This window comes from Manihot esculenta, chromosome 18, assembly GCF_001659605.2.
Source record: "Manihot esculenta cultivar AM560-2 chromosome 18, M.esculenta_v8, whole genome shotgun sequence".
NCBI lineage: Eukaryota > Viridiplantae > Streptophyta > Magnoliopsida > Malpighiales > Euphorbiaceae > Manihot > Manihot esculenta.
This window is the reverse complement of record NC_035178.2, coordinates 5,412,318-5,436,401: the sequence shown is the minus strand read 5'-3', so window position 1 is coordinate 5,436,401 and position 24,084 is coordinate 5,412,318. Positions and strand designations below refer to the sequence as shown.

Sequence of the window (24,084 nt, the reverse complement as noted above, 5' to 3'; positions counted from 1 at the left end):
TTGACGCCAACGACACTCTGTCCAAAGCCATCTTTTATCCGTTGGAATTCATCTTCATCGCCATTAACGTTTTAATACTCCAAAGTCCAAGCCAAAGCAACGAAAATTTCACCCTCTGTTCGATACTCTCTATAGATTATACTTAGGGTTCAAGAGTTTTGATCCAATCAGCTGAAGGAATCATGGATCAGAATCAGAATAAGCATCTGGCCGATCATACCATCGAAACCCAATCACAACCCCAAGAGTCCCAGATACCTGAGAAGCAGAATCCTCACACCTCCGAATATGCTCCTTACCCAAAGCTCGATCCAAACGACGTCGCTCCTCCTCCTCCTCAGAATTTCGGTAACGCATCTATGGGTCCTTCACCACAGTCTCACCCTGCTCCAGCTGAAGGCCCAGCTCCGATCGCTGGAGCTGCTGCCACAACTATGCCTGCCGAGTCTAACCCCTACGTATCTCCGGCGCCTGTTGCATCATCTTCCTCCAAGAGTAAGCTTCGTTAGCTGTAGATATATGCTTCTATGGGTTTATATTTGACTGGAATTGAATTGAGCGAAGTGGGTTATTTTCGTTCCTTTTTAAATAAATATGCGACTTCAATTTGAGCAGATAAGATGGAAGCGGTGAAGGATGTGCTGGGGAAATGGGGAAAGAAGGCTGCGGAGGCAACTAAGAAGGCCGAAGACCTTGCTGGAAACATGTGGCAACACTGTAAGTATCGGCACATCTGATTTTATTTACTTTGTTAGTTTTTCTGGCTAAATGCATTGCTGTTGTTCATTATTCAATATAGGCGGATGTTGGCTTTTGTTTAAGTGCTTTGCGGAATTCGATGATAGATATTCACTCTTTAATTTAGTGGCTTCAATATCATACTTGCTTCTGCATTGTAAATACATATCTGAGCGTGTAATGTGGATGGAATTTTCTCCAGTTTTAGATTTTTTTACTTCTGAGCCCAGTGTTAGCAGTTATAGCCGGCAGGTAGGATGTTTTAATTTCTATTAATCCACTTCGTGTTGTCTGTCTAAGTTTAATTTATACCTCTGGATTTATCATCCAAGTTCACTTGTGACTAACAAGTATTGCATCTGTCCATTGGCTGAGCTCATGGTTGTTAGGGCTAGTAGTAGTTTATATATATATATATATATATAAAGAAAAACTTATTTTGAAGGTAGCTGGTGTAAAAAAATCTTCTAATGCATTTTTATGCTTTAATATTTTCAGGCTTAGTATCTTCTTAGGGGGAAAAACACACTAAATATATCTTGTTCTGATCAGTGAAAACAGGCCCTAGTTTTGCTGATGCTGCTGTGGGAAGAATTGCTCAGCAAACTAAAGTTCTTGCAGAAGGAGGTTATGAGAAAATCTTTCGACAAACTTTTGACACTGTTCCTGAGGAACAACTTCAGAAGACATATGCATGCTATTTATCCACCTCTGCTGGCCCAGTTATGGGAGTTTTATATTTGTCTACTGCAAAGCTCGCATTTTGTAGCGACAATCCTCTTTCTTATCAAGTTGGTGAGCAAACTCAATGGAGCTATTATAAGGTATTCTCATGCTTTCTCAACATTTTTAAACAGTTTCACGCTATTTTTAATTTCTAGGTGCCAGCAACACATGGTCTTGCTATGGCATGGACTTTCTAAAGTCCTTTTAACTTCTTTTTTGGCGTCAATGGAAATTGTGGTAATCATTTTAGTTATTATTATGCTTTTTTTTAAAAAAAAACATCTCAATAACGGCAGTGATTGTGATATTTGTTTTAGGGTACATATCCTTTCTCTTTTTCTTTTTCTTTTTCTTTTTTTCTTTGGGAGGGAGAGGGAGGATAGCGAGATGCAGGAATATGTGTGTATAGAAATCCTGTTTACAGTGTAAACATTCTTCATCCATTGGAACATGGCATTAGGCATTTGATTTTTGATGCATCTAATTTGAGCCTTAGGTTCACAAATCCTTGGACTATTTTATTACAAGGTCATTAGTGGATGGGATGTCAAGTAGTTAATCATGACTTACACCCAAGCTTCAAAATTGATAATTTTTCTATCACATTGAGATAGAATATGGTCCTTATAGCACTGCCAAATTATTCCACTTTAAGTAAGATAAATAAGTGATACAAGCACCCCCAAGCAAGCCTGAGATATTGTTGGTTTGACAATGTATTTTAAAGCAGTGAATGAGCAGGGAGGAGCCGTGGTCCATGATGAGTTGCATTCAATTGAAGTCCCTTCTTACTACCACCATAGGAGTGTTTTTTTCCCCCATTTTTTGGCCCGGGGGGGGGGGGGGGGGGGGTGGGGTTGGGGTATGGTGTGGGTGTCACTTTTAACGCCTGCTGAGAGTTCTGTTGTCAGTCTTCCCCAGCTGAAAATTTGGAAACTTTCTGTTGCAAAAAATCATGCACTAAGTTGCTAATGGGGTCCTTTGTCCCAGACCAACTCCCTTACATTGCCCGTGGTGGGATTTGGTTTGTTGAGGCAGTAAAATATATGTTTGAAGTACACAAACAAGCAATGCTTTGGTTTGTGGTTTCCATGCGATCTCTTAGAATGAAGTGTTTTTTCCCCCTAATATACTTATCATGCTACTTACAATTTGGAGTATACCCTTTCCTTCTCCATATGCACAGGTTGTTCTTCCATTACACCAACTGAAGGCTGTCAACCCTTCAGCAAGCAAAGCAAAACCTGGAGAAAAATACATCCAGCTTATCTCAGTGGACAATCATGAATTTTGGTTCATGGGCTTTGTACACTACGACAGTGCTGTCAAAAACCTTCAAGGAGTATTGCAGAACCGCAGCTTGTGATGTGTCAATAACCAAGTTCCCAATCCCTATCCAAAGGTAGCATCTGGTAATGCAAGTTGGTGTGTAGATAATCCTAATTCAAAACAGAAATGGATGTTGCATTTGTTTATGGCGTTTATGTGGAATTTTATTTGGTGGATTCTTTTGGTTGAAATTTGGTGGAGTTGATGTATACTCGGTGAATCATAATCGTTTATTATGATAGAATTTATATAAGATCTCAGCAGTTATAGTGAAACTGGTGTATTTTAATGATAATGTTATGTATTCATTTGTGATTCAAACTCTAATTAAGAGCGAACTGAGCAGTTGTGGTATCATATTCTTTCTTATAAATAAATAAATTAATTCTGTTTCCAATTGGGATAGTTCTCCTGAAGAAACTAATATATTGAAATTCTATCATGACGACGAATAATTCTTTGCCAAAAAAAGAGAAGAAGAAGACGAATAATTGACTTTGGGATTTGGGAATGGGAAGTGGTGGTGGGTTGGCGAACAGAAGACTTGAGTTAAGAGTTAATTGTGGTGGCATCTTGTAACATGTCAGCCCATATATAGAAAGAAGTGATTGGCAATAGCTTTTGGTTATTACTTTTTAGCATCCAATGCAGGCATAGCTTTGCAAGAATAGCAATTCCCTTCTTTTTATAAGCCACTAATCTCCATCCTTTTAAGTGTGTCTTTGCTTTGATTGCTCTCTCTGTCCATTCATCATCAGGTACCTGAAAAATCACATCCAATAATTCCCTTCTTAAGAATCATCATGAGCGAGAGAGAGAGAGAGAGAGAGAGAGAGAATTCACATGTTGTTTCAGAAATATGTAAGACAAGTGTGCAGGGCTATGATTATGAAATTGAAGAGCAGACCCATACCTCTCTGCTATATCCATCCATCTCTGATGCTCATGTGCTTTTCTTACCTTTTTTTCTTAGTTGCAAATAATTTCGTATTTGTTATCAATAATGGTATTTCAAATTAAACTGGGAATTAATTATGTAAGACACTACAGAATTTAAAGGACATTACTTAAGAGGGGTCAAGACTCATGACGAACAGCAATTTTTTTTTTTTTTTTTATAAAAAAAACCCCTAGGCCAAGGCGAAGCTTGTAAATACAAAGGCCCATGGCCCAAAAGGAAAATTATAGAGCTATGGTGACAAAAGAGCAAGCTTCTGCTGCCGCTGGAAGAACTAGGCCAAGGCGTGTTGCAGCCACAACAGCTACGGAAGCATTCAGCTCAAGTTGACCATCCGGAAGGCCTTACACAATTAGTGGAACCTCCAGTAGCCGTAAATGTATCCATAGTGAGAGAAAGCCGCATCTAAGCAAGGAGAGGAGCAGCTTCAACACCAGGAGCAACCTCTACCAAGCAAAATTTCGTAATTTCCAGACGATCGCCCCTGGTAAGAAGCATCACATCGGCCCAGAAGCGGCAGCGTTATGAAAGCGCGTAACTTTTTTAGTATCTTAACCATCATCGCAGGCTTGAACATGAAGATATACTCTCCTCTAGTACTTACATGTATATAGTCCCATGCAGTGATGCAGAAGAGCCAAAACCCTAATAAGAATCGAGTAATTATAACGTAATGGAGAGTTGCTTTGCATCAAATTAGACAAATGCTGGTACAAAATCTATAGAGGGGTTCGGATAGTAGACAAGCAGTAGCTGTCGGTGCTTGTTATTAGTGTTAGAAATTGGACAAGACCAGTTTAATTAGGTTCAGACTTCAGAAGATAGATAGGTTGATGCAAACACAAAGGAAAGAAGATTTGATTTTTCTTCTCCTGTGGTTAGAAACGAGCACCTCAGCATCACTCACGTTAACTGTAATGTCAGTCCATTATTGTTGTCGATTTCTCTCTGTTTTTTTATTATAAAATTAAAAGAAAATAAAAATAGAAACAGAGCCCACATGTCTCTCAACGGACGAGAATAAAAAGCAAAGCAACACAACATGAGACCGAAGTTGAGATCATTTTTCCGACAGCTTCAAATGCTCCTTTGATGCTATTCATTATTTGCCTTTCTCCAACATCTGCTACTGTCTACTACTTTTTTACTTTGGCTTTCCACTTTACATTACATATACTTGTTGCAACCACCCTCATCCCTTTTTTCCCTCTCATTTATATTTATTTTATAAATTTCCTTTTTCAACAACAAAATTTTTTTTGATTATATGAGTTCTTTAATTTGCAATATATAATTTAGTAGCTACTAAAATATAAAACGGAGCGTTTTGGGCGGATGAGTAGCTTTCTCAGTGACATTTGATTCTAAGTAATAATCACACGGTATGATTTCGATTATTTTTTATATATTTTATCATCAAACAGTAAGAAATTGTGGTACAGTCAACAAAAATACTAGCTATTTTGTATGGTAATAGCTAGGTAGGTCAAAAATAAAAGAAAAACTGGAGGGGAATTTAAGTTTTGAGCTTGCTTTACATGTGATCACAAGTTTTATTTAAAGCCTGCAAGAAACTGCAAATTAGACTGTTGCTGCTACTGCAATGCCAAAGTCTTTGTTATGGTTGCTTGTAACTATTGATTAAAGTAAGTTCTATGTAGATCCATAGTTAACATGTAACTGTTATATATAGAACGGTTGCATTGAATAAATTTTCCTGCTTCAAGAGTCTTTACTGCTTGCAGTAATAGTGCTGCTGCAGCCTTAGATTTCTTTCTAGATAACAAAGAAAAAAGAAAGAAGAAGAGTGAAAGAAAGGATTACAAAACGAGAGAGCGAGAAGAATTTGCAGTGGAGGACGAGGTTAGAGGAGAAATGAACTGATAAGGAGAGTACAAGTCCACATCTTTCCTAAGCAAACATTTGTCGACATGCCATGCACCTTTCGGTGGTTTTGTGCTTTATTCAGTTAGAAGAGAAGTGTGTAGAGACTACTCTTCAGTCTAAACAGAGGCTGAAAGATATTAATATGAGAGAGGAAAATGAGTAAAGTTAGAGCGGTGAGATGGAGAAAAAGAAGCAGAAGTTGACAGTTGTGAAGAGACCCGAAAAAAATGAAGCTTTGCATGTTATACACGTTTGATTCAAAACTATGACTTCAATTCTGTGATGAATTTTTCATCATCTCCACAGCTTCAGTTTTGCTTTTCTTGCTTCTCAGGACAATTTGCTTTAAATTTTTATAAGCCAGGAGGGAGTAAAAAATTTAACAAACCTAGGTTTTCTCTGTGATATAATTAAAATAAAAATAAAGAAAGAAGTAAGCTTGAATTAGGAGATGCTGATTAATTCAGGAGCTAGCAAATGGCCCATACCAGCAACAACGCATTTCAAGAAATTACAGGACCATAATCATCAACTCCACCAATATCCCTCCTACTTTCAGAAACAAAACTAAATTGGAAAGCAAAGAAATAACAAAAAATGAAGAGACAAAATAGTTGAAGAACCCTAATCTGTGTTACTACTCTTACCAATTTCACATCACAAACAATCAACTTTCCCATTTTTGCTTTCAGAAAATATATCAATTGCACTTCTGGGTATTAAGCTCTCTAGCTTCCTTCCTCATTTTTGCACTTGGCACTTACTCCATTGTTGTTGTTGTTGCTGTTTTTATCCTTGTAAGTTTTCTAAAAATTAGGGTTTCTTACCAACAGTGTGCTTGTTGTTGTGCATCCACACCTTGAGCACACGCCTTTTCACTCCATACTCTGCACAAAACTGCTCGACTGCAGCCTCATCATGCTTTTGGATTCTCCAACCAAGCTTCTCTGCGAAATCCAACATCTTGTCCTTCTGCTCCTGCGTAAACTTAGTCCTAAATCTCTTCTTTGAACTCCCACAAGCGCCGCCCCCTCCTCCGCTACTACTAGGATTAGACACATCCTCCTCCTCCCTGCTGTACCCACCACCAATAATAGCACCTCCGGCACCCCCAGCAGATGCTGCGGGTAGAGCTAATGGCCTGATTTGCGGGGCCGGCGTCAGGTGTAAGTACCCAGCAGGTGGCGGAGCCCGATATAAGGGAGAGAATTTAGCATGTTGCTGATGGTGGTGATATATTCCCTCCGAGGCTCCATCAGTTTCCTTGCGGTGGAAATTTCGGTGGCAGTTACACGCGGCGCATATGAGTGCATCCAAGGTACCCTCTTCGCCCGCCGCCATGAATTCCCCACACCCATCCACCGTATGTCTACCGATACTCACAGCATGGTTTTTCAAGCACTCTCTATATCTAACCGAGCTTGCGGATTTTCTCGTGTTTGCTGTTGCCGTAGCTGGCGCACCTTCTCCACCAGCTGGACCCGTTTTTAGCCTAGATGAGTCGCTAATAGTGTCATAAACTGGAGACGCCGCCATGGGCATGTCTTCCTCTTGGTCTTCGTGTTCATCAAAATCCATTCCCTCCTCCTCTCTTCTTTCTCCCTCCTTTTAGTTGACAGGGAAGCTCCTATATGGCCAGTTCTTTTAACAGATCCACCATATAATCAAGCAGAAACCCAGCTAAATCCTCTATCGATATGGGATTACAATGTTAAAAAGAAAACCAAATCAAGAAAATAAAAGAGGGCTCATTAGAGAAGATAAAAAGATTAAGAAGAGGGCCATGAATCCCTGGCCTGCACAAAGGAGGTGTTTTTACTCAAAAGCCTCTCAAATACTTCCTATTTTCTCTCCTTATTTATTAAAAAAAATTAATTAGAGGAAAAAATTATAGGTCGGGGTTTCATTTTCCTTCAAAAGCTAGAAGTGCAATTAAGGAGTTGGATGATTGTGGCGTGCACTGTTGTCTGCTTGTTTGTGTATATGTGATGACTGGTAGAACAGTAAAAGTAAAAGCAATAGTGGAAATGAAGCCAGAAATAACAAATGCTAAGCTAAGGTTGGGGAAGGAAGATGGCAGAGAGGTAGCGTGTGGGTAGCGTCAACATAAAAACTTGACGCATGAACCAGAAAGGTAGTGTTCGCGGACATGTAACAACATTATCTATCGCACTTCCCACTTCCTCTTCCTTTATGAATATGTTCATGTGCACTTTGAGAGTGTTTGTAAAGCTTTTAAAAATTTGAAATCATAAAATTATATAAAATGTATAAGAAAAAGATGGTAAATCCCATGTCAATTTAAAGTAAAATTAATATACTTCTTATATGAATTATAAATATTTTTTTAAATTAATTTTTAAAATAAATTAAACCTGAATCAAATTTAAGACAGCGGGGTATCTGCTCAAAGCTTGAAGCTGATAGGGAAGAAATGGGCCAGCGAAAGCGAAACGCCTAAAATAAAAGCATTGCTGAGAGGAGGAGGTTATATGCCTTGGGACTTGAACAGCGTCCAAACACAGCTAAAATAATTAATTATTATTATTATTATTATTTTAAATATAAATATAAATTGCATATATATTCTGACGCGACGCGCTGACTCCGTACTCCTGTCACTCTCTTTGTCAGCTGGCAGGAAACCAACTACCCCGTGCGAGAGAGAGAGAGAGAGAGATCAGTGTGTTAGCTGCCACTGCCCTATACAAGGGCCTGTGTGGCTGTAGTGTAAATGTCTTGATTTAACGTTCCGTTTATAGGCGTTTTATTTTGTCTAAGGGCAAATGATGTTTAAAGAAAAAGAAAACGTTATTCAATAACGGAGATTCTTTTGTTTGTTTGTTGTGATTGAAGTTGCAGGACGAGAGAAAAGGGGCCAAGACAAGGATTGCGACATGACTGGCAAAAGGAGTGTGCCACTGTGGTGAAGGGACCTGCCACATCATTTTCATCTTCATCTTCATTTCCATTCCTTTTGGCAGCCTTTTTTTTATTTAGTTTTTATAAATTAAAATAATTTCCTAATTCTAATGATGGATTTTTGTCTCAATTTTTCCCTTGTTGAGCTAAGACTTGCACCCTAGTAATCACACATGCAATGCATTATCTATCAATCTCTCTTTAGTGGACCCTTCACCAACCAATCCCCGCTCAATTGGTGACCCAAGTTTTGGATGGATTCTAGCGCTTAAAGTCAAGATATCTGGAATTTCAATCCAATTATGCCCAACACAGCTCCAACTCAAAGTACATTCCCAGCTAATTACAGGATCCATGAGTTCTGCTTGAAATTAGTGTTGGACGTGGACCACACTGTTCAGGTTGAGATTGAGTTACCGGTCCAAACACTACCTAACTCGCAACGGCTATCTTCTTACAACTTGGACTTTGGCCCAAGGCCTTTTTCTTTTAGGTCAACCACAAACTTCAAATTGTCAAAATTTTTCTGAAATATATATATTAAAAGAAAATTTAGGCTTTTGATTAGTCAACCAAATGCCGTTTCGGATTTGTCAGGACTACTTGGTACAGTAATATACAGTAGATAATTTTTTATTAATTTTTTAATTATATTATTTTAAAGACATTAAATTTATTAAATAATAAAAAATTTAAAAATAAAATAAAATAAAATTATAATAATTAATTTATGTATTATTATAATATAAAAAATAATTTTAAAATAACTAAAAAAATAAATAAAAATTATGAGATAGGCATAGTACCATTTTTTTAGAATTCTTTACACATAAATTAAAATGGCCAAAAACATTTCTAATTGTAAGAAAAATTTAAATAAATTGAATATATTTAGTCTTCAGTGTTAGCGATCTATTCAATGGTAATGATTGATAAAGTAAACATTTATTTATAAAATAATAAAATTATGGTCAATAAATGCATGTAAGAGCAAAGCCCTGCCTGCTGAAAAGTGGTCTTATGAGCCCATCGAAACCCATAAGCATATCCAATACGAACCCAATGACAAAAATTTCACGGCGCTAGACAACCAAAAAATAAGAGTGCCTTTGAAATTAAATAAAAAACAAAAATGAATTTGAAAATTTTCCTTTTATATGTTAAGAGGCCAAACAATGGATATATGGCACTCATGAGCTGATATTGGCTCAATCAAGTTGTAGAGTCATTTTCAACTATAAGCTCCCTGCATTTAATGTTTTTGAAAGTTTGTGATAACACCACTCTTCTCTTGTGGGGTTCAGCTGAGGGTTCGCGATGGCCAGTGACCACATCTTCTCAATTTTCTTCCCCATAATTACAAACTCTCCTCAAACTGAGATTTTAGATTTACACGTTTTTTGTTCATTTCCAAGATATTATTTCAACTATATGATATTCATTCCAAATTATTCTTTTATCTTACTCAATCACTATATTCTTTTGTCTGATTGTTACGGTGAGTTGAAAGCTCAGTTCACAATGTCAAGTGTTACTCTCCCATTGCACAAATGAATATTCAACGGCTAAAAATTCTGACATGCAAATTCTACTGTAACTGCACTGAATAATCCCAGAAGAAATTGCAAATTTAAATGTATAAAATATTAAAATCCAATGCAAAAGAATTTGGAATTTTGTTTGATCCATCTCATACAGAGATTATCTATTTCTGTTGTAGATTGATGAATCCCAAAAACAAAACCCATCTGGATCGTATACTCAAAATTCATCAAAGCACAACAAATCCAACAGACTTCTTAGATGGAGATCACCAATGGCTTCTCTTGCATCTCTTGCTCTGACTTTTCGTCCAACTCTATCAACAGCTTAGACATGGAGGCCTCAATTTCTCTGGAATTTATCACTCCCTCCATTTCTATGTCTAAGCTTCTTTGCAGTACTCCCATCGACCTTGACTTGCTCAGCTTCACTACCGGGATTTTCACTGCTACACCTGCTTTTCTTCTTGAATCAGACCTTCGCAGTTTGGTATCGCTGAATGAACCAACCGATTTTGATCTGCTTACCCGCTCCCCTGCAAATCCAATCGTTTCATTTCCGTACTCTACATTGGATACTTTCCTGTTTCTTCTGTTCCCCACTCTAGTCGTCTTGTTAGCGTTAACAATCTCTTTATTTGAATCAATTGCCTCCTCATTTGACCGCGATTCTTCCACTAGTCCCACGCGCCTCCTCAAACTGTTCCATATGTGCGGCGCCTGAATTCTCTTGCGAACCATTTTCAACGCTTCAACTACCTCTGTCATTGCGGGACGCTTCTCCGCCGTGGATCGCACACACTTGGCCGCCAGAATTGCGAGATTTCTTATCACTCCCGGGTCCACCGGTGACCCGATTCTGTGATCGCAAATAGCGGAGAAGTCCCCCCGCTTTATCAACGGTACAGCCCAGTCGACGATAGATGGTGGGCTATAGTTGACATCAATTGCATTCCTGCCACTGATCACTTCCAACAGTAAGATCCCGAAACTGAAAACGTCGCTCTTGGTGCTTAAATCTCCCGGCGCGAGATAGCCAGGGTCGAGGTATCCTAATGTCCCTGCTGGCGGCGTGCACTTGGCTCGTACATCTTCGACGTGTCCTCGCAAGGCGAGCCCGAAATCTCCAAGCCTCGCGTTCCAGTTCTCGTCGATCAGCACATTTGGCGATTTTATGTCTCTGTGAATAACCGGCGGGTTGGCCGAGTGCAAAGCTTGAACAGCCTTGGCAATTTGCAAAGCGAATCGCACACGCCTGGTCCAACCGGGCGGTCTGGAGCTGCAGTGTAGAAGACTGTATAATGAACCATTTGGCATGTATTCTACAACCAGTAATTTCCTGTCTTTACAATCTACACAAAAACCAATGAGGTTGACTAGCCTCGGATGCTGTACTCTAGAGAGTATCTCAATCTCATTCTCTGCAGGAGTTGTGCAAGAGGTGCAGTTACTGTGGATGCTTATTGATGGGTTTCGAGAGGCCGCCTTCACGGCGGCTATAAGCCTACCGTCGTCGAGAGAAGCTTTGTAAACTGTGCCGTGGCTGCCTTTGCCAAGAAAGCTTTCAGCGGAGAACCCATTGGTGGCTTTTACTAGCTCCGGGTAAGTAAAATCTCTGATCTTAATGGGCTTATTGGGTTTGTTTCTGTTGGTTTTGTTTTTCCTCCTCTTGCATTCCCAGTAGTAGGGATCGCAGGTGGCAATTGCAGATTCTGCATTGCAAGAGAGATAACCCATAATAATAACAACAATAATTAGAAAGAAAAATAAAAAAGAAAGGGAAAGAGAGTATAAATTATTCAGGATAGTTTCTTGAGGGAGAAAGAGAGAGAAAAGGATTGAAATAGGAGCAGAGGTGGGAAACTAAAGCGGCAAAAGCCATTACTGTGGTGGTGTGGTTAGGGTAGTGTAAAGGCGTCTACTGGTTTACAAGTTGAGAGAGAGAGAGAGAGAGAGATTAGACATGAAAATTCAAAGCTTGAGATTTTTGAATGGAAGTGTTGGGTAGGCGTTGTCTATGATTTGTATAATAGTGTTTACATGCAAACGCGTGCAACTTTGAGAGGAATTTCTCGGGCTTGGCTCAAAGCAAAGCAGGGGTTGCATTTTCACTTTTACTTTTACTTTTCCTTTCCATGCTTTCTTTTTCTTTTTCTTTTTTTCTTTTTTTAAAGTATCGTGATTATTTAACATATGCATAAATGTGAATATATTATATTGAAATTAAAATATTTACAACGAATATTAGTGTAAAAGTTAATACTTGATCCAAGATAAGGATATATTATTTATTTTGGAGATCACAAATTCAAATATTTCCAATTTCCTAAAAAAATAAAAAAGTTAATATTGATTAATGTTATGGTGAGATATTTGGTAAGAAATAATGGGATGGCTATAACTCGGTTGTAATATATAAATAAAGGGATAAGAATAGTAAGAACTGGTTGGAATAAAATAAATATTTATCTTACAAATGAAAGCCAAAAGTTAAAAAAATGGGGTGAGTACATTCATGACTCAAACCAAATGGAGATGGGTTTCATTGAAGTAGTTAAATTTTGGTGTAGATTCTTTAATTTTTATTATTAGAGGAGACAGAGTACAAAAAGTAATTAAAATATATAACTGCAAAGTGTTAATTTTAATTAATTAAAGTTTCATTGGATACTGAATTTGTGGAAGATAACTGAACAAGCAACCTTTGAATGGCTTAAACGGCACTGCATAACCGGCACTTGGAATTTTGAAAATCTGAAATTATAATCTGCACAGCCCACCCACTTTGGGAGTGGAGAGAGAGGATGGGGCCTTTTTTCAGCTTTTCACTCTGAACATGCCCTGTACTGTTATCTCAATTTTAAAATTTCATCTGACATTCGATTCATGTTGTGAGTTTTATCTTTTGATAAAAGAAAATATATATATATATTTATTATAATTATTTTATTTAATTTTAAATACTCACATTTTTATGGAATTTATTTTATAAAAATAAAACTAATTATTTAATTTCTTTACTTTTAAAATATTTTATTTAATCTTAAATTTTTATCCCATAAAAATATACTTTTTATTTCATTCATTTAATTTAAACCAGCTTTTTATTAGCTAATGTATTTAGGAAAATAATAATTTACCATTATAAGATGATAATAACTATATAAAAATACTATCAATATGTGATAGTATATTTTAATTATAAATATTAATATTAAAAATCAAACAATCATATAATTTTAAAAAAATAAATATAAAAATTAATTCACACACAGTAATTCACTAATATAGCTAAGTCTATAGTGTTCAAAATTTTTTTATTTTTTATGAGTTTTCAAATAAAATATATTAATAGTATTAAAAAAAATTTATGAGTTTTTGAATAAAATATATTAATAAAATATTATATATTTATATATTAAAAAAGATAATTTAAAAAAAAAAACTCGCTGCTCACTTCATGCTTAATTAAATTTACGATCATAAAATATAATTTACGCTGTTCATATCTCAACTATTAAAATTTTGAATATAAATGGAAGCGAAATTGTGGGGCCATATTATAAGCTTCAATGCTTCGGTCTAACCTAATATTATAGGTTATCTTAGGTTTGGATTTTGTGAAACTTGTTTAGATTATTGGAGCATCATGATTAATGCTTAACTTTTGTCCATGATGTCCCAAAATAATTTTTAGATTTTTTTCTTGGTATATTATTTGATTGGAAGTTGAGATGCTTGTACATAACAAGAAGTAACTTAAAACCCTAATCCTCCATCCCATCAAGTATGGATGATTGATTATTTATTTATATTAGGCATTAATAATCAATTAAAACCCTTTTTAATTAATTATTCCACAGTGCATTATTCATCATTCCATTTTAATTATATAACTCCATTGTGTTTTATTTTGTTCTTATTCCAAATGATGGACAGGACAGGACAGGACATGTGACAAATCATAAAATAATAGTAACTATATAACTATAAATGACTCACACGAAAGAAGGGTAATACATGAAAGCTTCCACACTTACATTATTGGCAAACTTCCACAATTATAAAGCTCATAAATCAATCTACTTTTATTGATAAATTTGTTTTATTTTTTGTTGAGAAAAAATGAACATTTATGAAGAAGTCTTGCCGTAAAGGAGAAGCAAAGAATGGACAAACGTTGCGAATCAATAAACATTAGACGAGTAGTAGTTTACAAATTGATAATTACAAGTTAATTAAAACGACAAGAAAGCATTAAATATCATGAAATACAATGGATTCTGCAAATTGAGAATCCACCTTCTAGTGTTTTTTTTTTTTTTTTAATAAACTTTCTACATACTTCACTAAGAATTATAAATGAGAATTTTTTGTCCTACTAAGGTATAACTAATTAAAGTCACTAAAATAATTTATAAGTAAAATCTATTTTTCTCATTTCGCATGATTTATTTTAAAAAAAAAATTAAATGAATTTCTATAAAATTATTTAAAATTTTAAAAAGTATTGTTTAGATTAATTTTCTTTTTTTAAAACATTTTTAAATATTAATAATAATTAATATATCCTTTTAAAAAAATCCTTCTTCAAAATTTCCCATTTTGGGTTTGACTGTGAGGGTGGGTTCAACTTTCGTAGCCATTAGCAGATTTTGGGCCCTAAGAATTCTTTTCAATTTAACCCATGGCTTTCCTTGCTCGGAATCAGAAGTAACGAAGGAAAATTATTAAACAATTATCAAAATATAAATTCATTTTTTTATGTTGTTAAAAAAAAAAAAAGTATAATCGCAAAATTAGGAGATGGTATCTTAATCTATTTTAATTTTATAAAAATATGAAGGCTGCAAAGAGAATTTTCTCCTTTTTTTTTAGTATTTTTTTTCTATAATTATTTTGTTTATACTTTATAAGATTCTTTCATCTATGATAATATTTTTATAACTACAGACATGGTGATGGTAGACAAAATCCAAAAAAAATCTCTTAAATAAATATGAAAAAAGTTATGTTGGATACGAGAATTAATTCGTATATCTTGTTAACTTCTTTTTGTCTCAGCCACTCATCAAAGTTTACCTTAAAAGATGCTTTTATGCCCTGGCTTTTTCATTTAGGAAGTGTTTCCTCTTTTACATATCGAGAAAATACTCTGTCCAAATCAAATTTTATATATTTAAATTATAAATTTATATAAACTTAATTTAAATAATAATTGCCCATATATATATAATTTTAATAAATATCGTATCAGTATTTAATAATTTAAAATTTTTTAATTTTTTTGAAGATTGTCAGGAGATGATTTTTCAACTTCATTAATTTGGCCTTCAGTCTTGATTGAAATATATTAAAATATTTCAATATTAATATAAAAAAACAAAGGGGAAAACGTGCAAAAACAGAAGTTTACCTCAAAGTCATGTTTCTGCTGGACTTCTACTCGGGTCAACAGTCAACACCATCGCAGGGGTCACAAATATCTTAATTTTTTTCCCCTAGAAAATAATAACTTTTATTTATAATAAAAATATATGGGTTTTATAATTTTTATAATTCAATTCTATGTAAATCCAATCTAAAATAATTATCTTATTCATCGTAAATATATATTTCGTAGGGAAGAGAATGAGCAGTATTTCTACATGATATAGAGCGCAACAGTAACCATTCCTAACCTTTCCGTGATTGGTCACAGCATGAAACATATATGCATCGGCGTTGTATATAGTTCTGATGGTAACGACGAAGATGATGATGATTCATGTTCGATTTATTATGATGACTGGCATTTACTGTTAATGAAGATATGGTATTGGCACTTGAAAATTCTTCTTGGAAAATAAAAAGATAGAGAAAAACAAGTTTGAAGATGACCCCTCCATTAATGTCCAATCTCAGCTCGGTAGACTAGTGGGTACCATTCCAATTGCTTCATCGGAAACCAGACTTTTTTAACAAAATTTCCACCACAAGATCAACAACGCCATATCAACTCTTATCTTATGCGATAATTTAACTGATGAATTAAGATCCCATCAGCTTGAAACCTCTTCAAGAAGCTTGTACCTTCTCACCTTATTTCTAAAAACTTGCTTTGTCATCCCAATATTGTTTGAAATCTCTTCAGATTTTGTCCTTCTGATGAGCTTTTCTTCTAATCTACCATTTGTGATGAGTCTCCTTCGGGTCACCGGTGATCTCTCTGGCGACCTTTGTTTCTTGATGGGGCTATTTACTTGCAACTGCAGACTACCCCTTTGGCTCTTTAGAGTACCTCCTTTGTTCTTGTTCTTGCTGCTATCGTCTTCGCTGCTGTTCTTGTTTGATGATGATGAATTCGAAGAGTTGTGTGATTTTTCTTTGGTTTCATGGCTCAGACACCAATTGCAGACTTGGTAGGTCTCGGCTTTGGGATAAAGATTACTACAGTATCTGTGAAAAATCCAATGCGATTAAAGAATTCCCATGTTGAAAAACAAAAAGAAAGAAAGAAAGTTTTAATCTTGAGCGATCAAAGTGATAAAACCCAGAAAGAATTTGAACTGTAATTAGCATATTAGCAGTTGGGTACCTGTGCTGAGATCTGAATTGGCAAAGCTTGCACTGGAAAAGCTCATAAGAAAGGCCAAAATCTCCACACATGCAGCATTCAGGGCTTGGATTTGATGATGCAATGGCTCCTTTGGGCGTGGTGATCATATTTTTAGTTTGAGAGAGAGATAAAGAGAGAGAAGTGGTGATGGAGTTGGGCACACTGCCACACAACTTTATAAGAAAAAAATAAAAATAAAAAACAGGAGGGATGGTGGGCAAAGGCAAACGTTAATATATAAGGAAATGATTTCAGGTGTGGCGTGTTTCAAAAGAAATATAATAATGTGATTTAGGTAAGACAAGTGATGCCATTGCCCTAAATTGGCATGTGAACTTCTTTAGGTCAACTCTTAGGCTCGTTATTGGTCTAATTTTAATTAATTAATACTCAACCATGTTTAGAATATAGTTTTTTTTTAATATTTTAATAACTTAGCCTTTCACGTAACCTTGTTGATTTAGCAAGATTGTAATATAAGAAAGTAGAACAAAATAAATTTTATATCGTAATATGATTAAAAAATTTGAACAACTATAATTACACGCGCATATGCGTGCAGAAACGAAGTCGTATGATACCATAAAGGAAATTTCTTGCTACTGGGGAAATCGGATGGTGCATAGAAGCGTAGACATTTTTTATTGAGAGTGAGCTGAAGAAAACCCATAAAAATTTGTTGCTTGCACACAATACAATCAATGTAAGATTTAGAAAAAAAAAAAGTTTAAAATAAATATGAATAAAATCATTAATAATTTTTAAATTTGCAAAATATCTATATAAGTCCAAATTATAAATTAATTCTCAGCTCTTGCTTCTACAAAAAAAAATCTTATAGTTAATGTATAATATTTATTTTTTATAAAAATATAACAACTCTCCATCTCATAATTTTTATTTATTTTATTTTTTATATTTTTTATTAATTTTTTTAATTATATTCATATTAAATTTTATTGAATATTAAAAAATATTTTGAATTTTTTTAAAAAATAGAATAAAATTAAATAAAATTATTAAACCATTCTCATATTGAAAAAATACAAAAAAAATGGAATTATATATAATAATTAAAAAAAACTATTAAATGAATTTAGTTAATTATTTTAAGTTAAATAATAAGTAATTTCAAAAGTTATTTAATTAATGCTTTAAAAAAACAGTTATTTAATTAATCTAAAACAGCTGTTACAATTGATACAAAGGTTATTATGAATTAAAAAATTATACATAATTAGTGAACCAGTGAAAAAAATACTATATATGTGAAATGAGATAAAATTAATTGAAATAAATTATGCATAATTAGTATTATGAAAAAAGTGCTATCATGCAAAATGAGATAGAACTATCCAAAATACTAATGAACTATAATATTTAAAATTTTAATTCTGATTTAATTTTTTTTTTGAAATGATATGACTTAATAATTTGATTAAGTTGCGATAAAAAATAAAATTGTATATAATATTCGATACGAATTTTTTAAATAATTTGAGTTAATTATTTTAAATTAAATACCAAATAAATTTAAAAATTATTTAGATTATTTAGATTAGTTTAGACTGTTATTATTATAACAGTGGATTTATATATTATTATAATTTTAAAATAATATAATTTTAAAATAATAAAAATTTAAAAATTATAAAATGGAGAGTTCTTAAGCGTAAATCAAATTTATATGCTCTCTAACTTCATTAAATTTTTTATAGGTTTAATAACTACACTTTTAAGGATTTAAGATAAAACTCAAGTGGACAAAAATATTTGGTTTATTTGGCACGGATAACACGTGCCTTTCCCTCTTCACCTCATAATTTTCCTCTAATTTATCTATAGGCAATAACACGTGTTGCACGTGCTGCTAACAAAACAGAAACCTGCTATAATCATTATCAGCTTTTTTTTTTTAAAAAAAAAAATCATTGTAGTTTCCTGCACTGGCTTATTCAATGACTTAATAATCATATCTCAGACAAAAAAAAAAATTCCATTTCTTTTTTTTAAATAAAAAAAAAAGGAGATAAAGGAACAAAGGAATATATTTCGTAATCAAAACAAAGACAAAGGAAACCAGAAATCAGGCAAACAGCTGATGGGTTAATAACAATCATGTACTTAAAAATCTTTAGAAAAAGGATCAATCAATATCTCAATAGTAAAAAAAAAAAAATTGAGTTTCAATTTTAAGAATCACTACACAAGATAATCAAAAGCAGCAATCGTGTTATTCCAATATGATAAGAGAGTGATATTTGATAACTAAAGCTATCCTAACAAAGAATAATAACTTAGTTACTAGAAACAAAACAATCTCAAGGTGACTGATCACTACAGACAGAGTGAATCAAGAACTTTCCGAAAGAGAATACAACAGTTGTGCAAGTCTTAAATTACATAAACAAAGGTGGTGAAACTTGATGTGGTCATTGGTGGGTTGGGCTAAAACAACGTACAACTGGTTGCCCAAAAGAACAAAAAGGTTTGCAGTATTTGAGCCTGCGATCCTGGGCCTCAGAACAGTCATTCCAGATAAGCAATACCTTTTGATGTTTGCCAAATATTTCTTCTTTCCTTCATCCCCCAAAAAAAGTTTTAAGAAAAGGAAAAGATATACTGTACTGAGGGACCACTCGAGCATTGCTATGGATTGGCAAATTATTTAGCAACTCAGAGAGTTGAGGTTGATACACAATCGGAACATGAAAAAGTTGTTTGGACCTCTTTCTTTAAAATGAATATTTTTGCTTATCCCGTTGGAACAAGCCTCAACGTTGAGAAAAGCAATCCTTGTTCTTATCCTAACAAGGAACAATACCTAACATTTTCATACAATATTTACTAACATCACATTTTATCTTCAACAGTGAGGAATATATTCCCTCCAACCCCCTTCTCATATCTTTTTCCCTTTTCTGTTTGGAATCCCAGAAATTAAACCTCAAATCCATTCCATATATTTTACATCATCTCGTGGTTTGATTCCACACCTCAATACTTTGTCCTCATAAGGTCCTCCATTTTTAGTTATTTTTCTTTTTCCAAGTCCAATAATTTCAATGGACATAAGGCATTTACACTAATCTAAGGTAATAGAAAATTCTAAAGGTCATTTCTCAACCTAAAAGATATTGAAGTGAATTCAATTAATTTTTTTCATAAAATCATCAACTTATTTATGTTTTGGTCTAGACCACAAATATTTTACTTAAGGTCATTATCTAAAAGCCAAAGAAACAGACACGAACACACACCATGTCCTAGATGTTAAATTTCTTTTCCCAGATTTCACAGTGGAGTGTAGAGTTAGCAGAAAAGCCATAGCACCCGAAAGTCACATGGGCTTATCTTTCTTTCCTCTCCCAAATAATGCAACGCCGTGGTCCCCTATTGAAAATACCACTCATTTCCAGAGGGACTTGAGAAAGTTTTTGCACCATTCCACGGAGAAAAAGGGAACCACACCCTCTTTCTAACATCGCTGTCTCCATACAATAAATATGTGCATGCTATGTATGTACACAGACATAAAGACAACAGTAAAACCAAGCACAGTTTAAATTAAATCCAACCATCCAAATCAGCAAATCCAGGGTCACCATATAGAAACAAGTAGATAAACCTAGATGTTCTTCAATAATCAAATTACAATACCCAGTAAAAAAACAAAGCTCGTCCACCGGCTGTGATGAGCCAGCCCAGTGCTGAGAAGAAGCATGGAATGGCAAATCAGGGGCCCCAGGGGTTTGACAAGATTAAATATGTAGACCCTTTTGCTCGTGCAATGTCACACATCAAGAAAGTGGTAACCCCACCAAAGAGGAAACGGTGAAAAAAACATGTCAAAAACACAAAAAACGGGTGGGGAAAGTGAAAGTTGGGTCCCAAGCAGCATGCGTTCATCCTCCTTCCAAGAGGGTCCCTCTAGAATAACTAGTCTTCTCATTCACACAGCCATTCTCCCACGCCCAGGTGTGAGTGCTACTTTATCTAAGCCCTAAGACATGCTTAATCATTCAATATCTTCCTTTATTGGGACATACTATGCTGCACTTGCCTTCCTCTTTACTGGAACTATAGAAGATATTGACAACCAAAGCTTTTGCTGATTTCGAAATCAATCATTGATTACAGACTACAGTAGAGGTTCCATGATCTCTCTTCCAATTTGCATATCAACAGCAACAAACTCTTCTGTCTTGAGCAAATCCTATGATCATGCCCAGTTCATGTTTACCTGCCTTATTCTGCACACACATCATCTAATTAACAACTAAACTGATAAAACCTAGTGACACTACTAATATTACTTGATGAAGTTTTGCTTCTCATGGAGCATCAAGTCCTAAAGCTTTTGCTTTGACCTTCAAGGATTTCAAGTAATTAATAGCTTCATCAAGGACCACAATCGCATCCTTGCCCTTTCCACCGGGAATTATATTCTGCAGAATGTTCACAGTCTCTCGTATTTTTTCTTTTCTTATCCTCTTGATGGCCGGTTCTGAACCCATCTCACCTGAGGCCTCATTCAAGCCATCTTCACACCTAGATTCAGCATCATTGTCACATGGAAAGCTTCTGATGGGTTTCATAGAACTAGCAGTGTCCATTAGCGCAGGTGAATGACTGTATCCTCCAAACAGTTTTCGCCTTTTAGTTGAACCATCACTACTTGCAACATCTTCCAAGTTTCCAACAAACCAATCTTCATTATTGTAAGATGTCATTGTACTAGGTGAATGACCTGTACTAGTAACTTCATCATCCTCAGAGGAATCACTTTCATCATCTGAGTACAGCAAGGCATTCAGTTCTTCAGTGTCCTCGTGCATCTCACTTTGCAGTTCAGTAGCATAATCTTCTCCAAATTGGTCAGCTGCAAGAGCCCCCAAATCAACATTCAGATTTTCTTTAACCCCAAGATCTTTCCTCTTGAAATTATATGTGGCAGTTGGATCTGGACCCCAAGAGGAAAAGCACTGGATATTAGTCCCAATTCCAGAACTAAACATTAGAGTTGTTTGATCACCTGACTGATCAAATACAAGGAATCTCTTCTGAGGACACACTGATTCTTCCTTGGGTGTAAGGTCCTTGTTAAGACTGCCACGAAGGGCAGTAGCAGATATCTCTTTGAGACCAGAATTTAAAGCAGGTTTGAATGCCTGTCGGAAACGAGGCAAGCAGTAAAACCAGCCATGAGGCTCATTTGCTTGACCAATATGCGGGTGAGGTACCTCTGGGGATGGATATACAGGTAAAGTCCCCTTGATAGAAACCATTTCAGTACCAGCGTTCATAAATGAAGGGGTTGTATTCTGATGCTCAAAATTATATGGAGAACCCAAATGATTCAAATTGGGGGGCTTCCAATTAAATTGTTGCTGAGGAAACCAGGATCCCCAGTCCTCGCCCATCCAACTAAAACAATCACCTATAATGCAAGATAGAAAATGATTTTACAGCTTGTACTATAAAAATCCAAAGAAACATAACTAGATTTCTACATAATTAGACAAATCAAACATACCAGAAAGATTTCTGCAGTAGTAAAACTGGCTGCTTACTCCCTATTTCTCTTTCAGTAATAATATAAAAACAAAAGGCTCCAGCTTAACTTGAAAACAGTGGCGCAACAAGTAAATCTACGTGACAGGTTTAAGCAAATGACGGAAATATTCAGCCTGGGAAAGGAAAATCCAAGGGAAAATCAGCACAAGATAAGCATAGCATAAACTTTCGACCATTACCAAACCAAAGAGAAGACCAAGGAATCTCATAAATTAATTTAAGTAAATAAGAGAATATTAATTGACCGATGCAACACATATACTAGCGCATCTGATTCCTGTAGAAAAAGACTAATTCAAGAATAAAATTATCTTTCACTAACCTGGCAATCTTGAAGAGGATGAAAGCATGCTATGACTCTAACTATAATGGTAGCACTCCCAGCAATCCCATTTTCGTGTTTCAATGCCCGAAAATTTGTTTGACTCGCTGCTTGGCACACCATAACTACTTCCCAACCCTTCGATATAATAAAAACAACAAGAACACGATCTTCCTGGGGATAACTAACTGAGTGCTTGCAGCTAAGTAGTCAAGGAAATATTAATCGAACCAAAGAACACCAGACTGATAAACAACAATGCGAAAGCAAAAAACCGGAAAGAAGAGACCAACAAAATACAATAATCACTCTGATTTAACCCCAAGCAAGAGAATGAGGACGATTTGACAGATAACAAGATGGATTCCCTTATTCAGCTAATCTGGAGGACATAGCAGGGAATAACGATGAAAAAAGTGGATCCCATGGAAACTAGACTGAATGACAAAGCTGCAGAATTGGAGGGTACGTTATTGGAAAACGAAATTACAGGATTACTCTGCAATAGAGGTTCAAGGAGATAACTTTCCTATGCACATCAACAGAAAGACTCAAAAACCACCGCATACTGTTCCTTTTCGCCGAACGATCGCCACTGCTGTTTCTTGCACCAAGACAACTTCAAGGACCCTGCTATAGAGTTTTCATATCAGAAACATATCTCATGCACATTTTCCTGGAAAATACCATCTTAGATCTTATTTCTGTGATTGAGGAATAAGTCAAAACAAGCAAGTTTGGCAACCAGAATAAATACGTACAACATAAACGGTGTATAATGAAGCTACACGGCTTCCATAAATAACACACAAGTTATTATGAGAAAATTAGTCGGTATTTATCAAAACAGAATTAAGAAATAGAAGCAAAACCATCTTCACCACATCAGCTATTAGAAAGCAGATAGAATCTAAGCAGGAAAATCTTAAGCATTCATATTTAGAATAAACCCAATAGCCTCGAGATGAGATTATGGACCAAAGCAGTAAAAGAACACAAGTAGAACTTCTTACAGAAAATTAGCATGGAAAGTACACAGGAATCCAGAAGAAAATGAGTAGTTGAGAAGGAGCAATACATAAATAATTTCAGGTAAATGAAAACGAATAAATTGAAGCTGAAATCACCAAAAGTGAGGTAGAGAACCAAAATGAAAACGGAAACGGCAAAGTAGAGCAGAAGTAAACTCAAATCGGAACACATTAGCCAAAAGGACGATTGCAGTGGGGAAAAATCATCAAAAGAGAATATCAACCACACAAATCGACAAAAAGAAAAGAGATAAAGGGAACTTACAGTGAAAACAGAACCGGATTCAATCAAAGAAGAAATCTTCAAGTCACCCTATTGTATAGAACCAAATATCTAGATCGAACACCACCAGCATATACTGAAGAAACGCTTAACTTTCACAGTTGCAGAGAGAGAGAGAAAGAGAGCAGTCAAAGTCGAAATAATGGGACTGCACGGAAGCTAAGGTTATATA

At 35.1% G+C, this 24,084-nt stretch overlaps 5 protein-coding genes across 6 annotated transcripts; 1 reads left to right on the top strand and 4 right to left on the bottom strand.

Moving 5' to 3' along the window:
- The first annotated feature begins 13 nt into the window (after nt 1-13).
- Nucleotides 14-3,150, top strand: LOC110606885 (GEM-like protein 1). The gene is made up of 4 exons (XM_043953009.1): nt 14-495; nt 616-717; nt 1,291-1,562; nt 2,651-3,150. The coding sequence occupies exons 1-4, from the start codon at nt 183-185 to the stop codon at nt 2,828-2,830; spliced, it is 867 nt and encodes a 288-aa protein (XP_043808944.1). The 5' UTR covers nt 14-182; the 3' UTR covers nt 2,831-3,150.
- A 2,910-nt stretch (nt 3,151-6,060) lies between these two features.
- LOC110606433 (zinc-finger homeodomain protein 2) lies at nt 6,061-7,848 on the bottom strand. The gene has a single exon (XM_021745233.2). The coding sequence runs from the start codon at nt 7,214-7,216 to the stop codon at nt 6,452-6,454; it is 765 nt and encodes a 254-aa protein (XP_021600925.2). The 5' UTR covers nt 7,217-7,848; the 3' UTR covers nt 6,061-6,451.
- A 2,319-nt stretch (nt 7,849-10,167) lies between these two features.
- On the bottom strand, nt 10,168-12,098 carry LOC110605948 (serine/threonine-protein kinase-like protein At1g28390). Its single transcript, XM_021744639.2, has one exon. It carries the CDS (start codon nt 11,836-11,838, stop codon nt 10,360-10,362), a length of 1,479 nt encoding a protein of 492 aa, XP_021600331.2. The 5' UTR covers nt 11,839-12,098; the 3' UTR covers nt 10,168-10,359.
- A 3,581-nt stretch (nt 12,099-15,679) lies between these two features.
- LOC110606383 lies at nt 15,680-16,886 on the bottom strand. Its single transcript, XM_021745167.2, has 2 exons — nt 16,679-16,886; nt 15,680-16,539 (listed from the first exon to the last, which is right to left on the bottom strand). Exons 1-2 carry the CDS (start codon nt 16,804-16,806, stop codon nt 16,143-16,145), a joined length of 525 nt encoding a protein of 174 aa, XP_021600859.2. The 5' UTR covers nt 16,807-16,886; the 3' UTR covers nt 15,680-16,142.
- A 3,359-nt stretch (nt 16,887-20,245) lies between these two features.
- On the bottom strand, nt 20,246-24,084 carry LOC110606466 (transcription factor bHLH145). Of its 2 annotated transcripts, none has more exons than XM_043953388.1 (4): nt 23,895-24,084; nt 22,599-23,231; nt 22,236-22,389; nt 20,246-22,139 (listed from the first exon to the last, which is right to left on the bottom strand). In XM_043953388.1, the coding sequence occupies exon 4, from the start codon at nt 22,120-22,122 to the stop codon at nt 21,034-21,036; it is 1,089 nt and encodes a 362-aa protein (XP_043809323.1). In that variant the 5' UTR covers nt 22,123-22,139; nt 22,236-22,389; nt 22,599-23,231; nt 23,895-24,084; the 3' UTR covers nt 20,246-21,033. The 2 variants fall into 2 exon arrangements, with proteins under 2 accessions (XP_043809323.1, XP_021600961.2); XM_021745269.2 differs by having other exon boundaries at nt 22,599-23,228.